The 1,084-nt window shown below is 51.4% G+C and overlaps 1 protein-coding gene across 1 annotated transcript in view; it reads right to left on the bottom strand.

Moving 5' to 3' along the window:
- Window positions 1–1,084, bottom strand: part of LOC101856100 (probable serine carboxypeptidase CPVL) — a gene marked incomplete in the record, with an annotated part of 7,568 nt that overhangs the window by 2,349 nt on the left and 4,135 nt on the right. The window contains 1 exon segment of the mRNA XM_035969959.1: window positions 299–1,000. Coding sequence (XP_035825852.1) covers window positions 299–996 — 698 coding nt within the window.

Raw genomic sequence — 1,084 nt, 5'->3', positions numbered from 1 at the left:
CCCTCCCTCCCCCCTCCCCCAGCCTGGCCTCTAGCGGACCGTTCAGCAGAAACAGACCCAGCATGGAGGAGGGACAACAGCACTCACAACAACAGCAACAACAACCACAACAGCAACTAGAACAACACAACAACAGCAACAGCAACAACATGAACAATGAACAAACACCAAAAACAAACAACCCACCCCTAAACCAACCAAAAAAATCCACAACAGCCCCAAAACAAACAAAAAAAGAAAAAAAAAAAACCCCACCCCCTTTCCAAAAACAAAAAACAAACCCCAAACCCATCCTCACCTGTATCCAGCCCCCACCGGCTGATCCACGTAGAGCATGGAGAAAGGCCCCACCCACGAGGCGTTTCTCTTGATGAACTGAGGACCCTCCTCCCCCTCCTCCCCGAGCCTGGCCTCTAGCGGTCCGTTGAGCAGAAATAGGCCCAGCATGGAGGAGGCGCCAGGGCCTCCGTTGAGCCAGAGGAGGAGGGGCGTGTTGGGGGTGTCCCGGGGGGAGGGGAAGAACCAGAAGAACAGGTGGTGACCTTTGACCTCGTCTACAGTCAAGTAGCCCGAGTGGCTGCTGGGAAGGTCGTCGCCCTTCACGTGACTCAGTTCGCGCGCTTTTTCCGCCTGCCCCGAGTTGAGGAGAGGGGTGAGGAAGAGGGGTTGGTGTTCATCTTCTTCTCCTTTTTCTTCTTCGCCGTCGTCTTCGTTGTTGTTGGTTTTGCTGTTGTTGCTGTTGCTGTTGCTGTTTTTGTTATTGTTGTTGCTGGCGTTGGTTTCCATCTTGTAACTATTGCTGTTTTTCCTGTTATTGTTGTTGCTGTAGTTGTTGTTGTCGTTGTGCTGTGCGAAGTTTGAGGAGGATGAGATGGTCTGCTGAGCGCTGGTCGCTTGGATGACTGGGAGGGGGAGGAGGAGGAGGAGGAGGAGGAAGAGTGTGGTGGAGAGAAGAAGGAAAGAGAAGAAAGAGGAGGGACTCCAGCGGGAAGACATTTTTCTGAAAAGGAAAAAAAAGAAAAAAAGAAAAAACGAACTGAAACACAACATACGTTTTGTGTGTGTGTGTGTGTGTGTGTATGTT

This window comes from Aplysia californica, unplaced genomic scaffold, assembly GCF_000002075.1.
Source record: "Aplysia californica isolate F4 #8 unplaced genomic scaffold, AplCal3.0 scaffold00202, whole genome shotgun sequence".
NCBI lineage: Eukaryota > Metazoa > Mollusca > Gastropoda > Aplysiida > Aplysiidae > Aplysia > Aplysia californica.
This window is presented reverse-complemented; position numbering and strand designations above follow the sequence as displayed.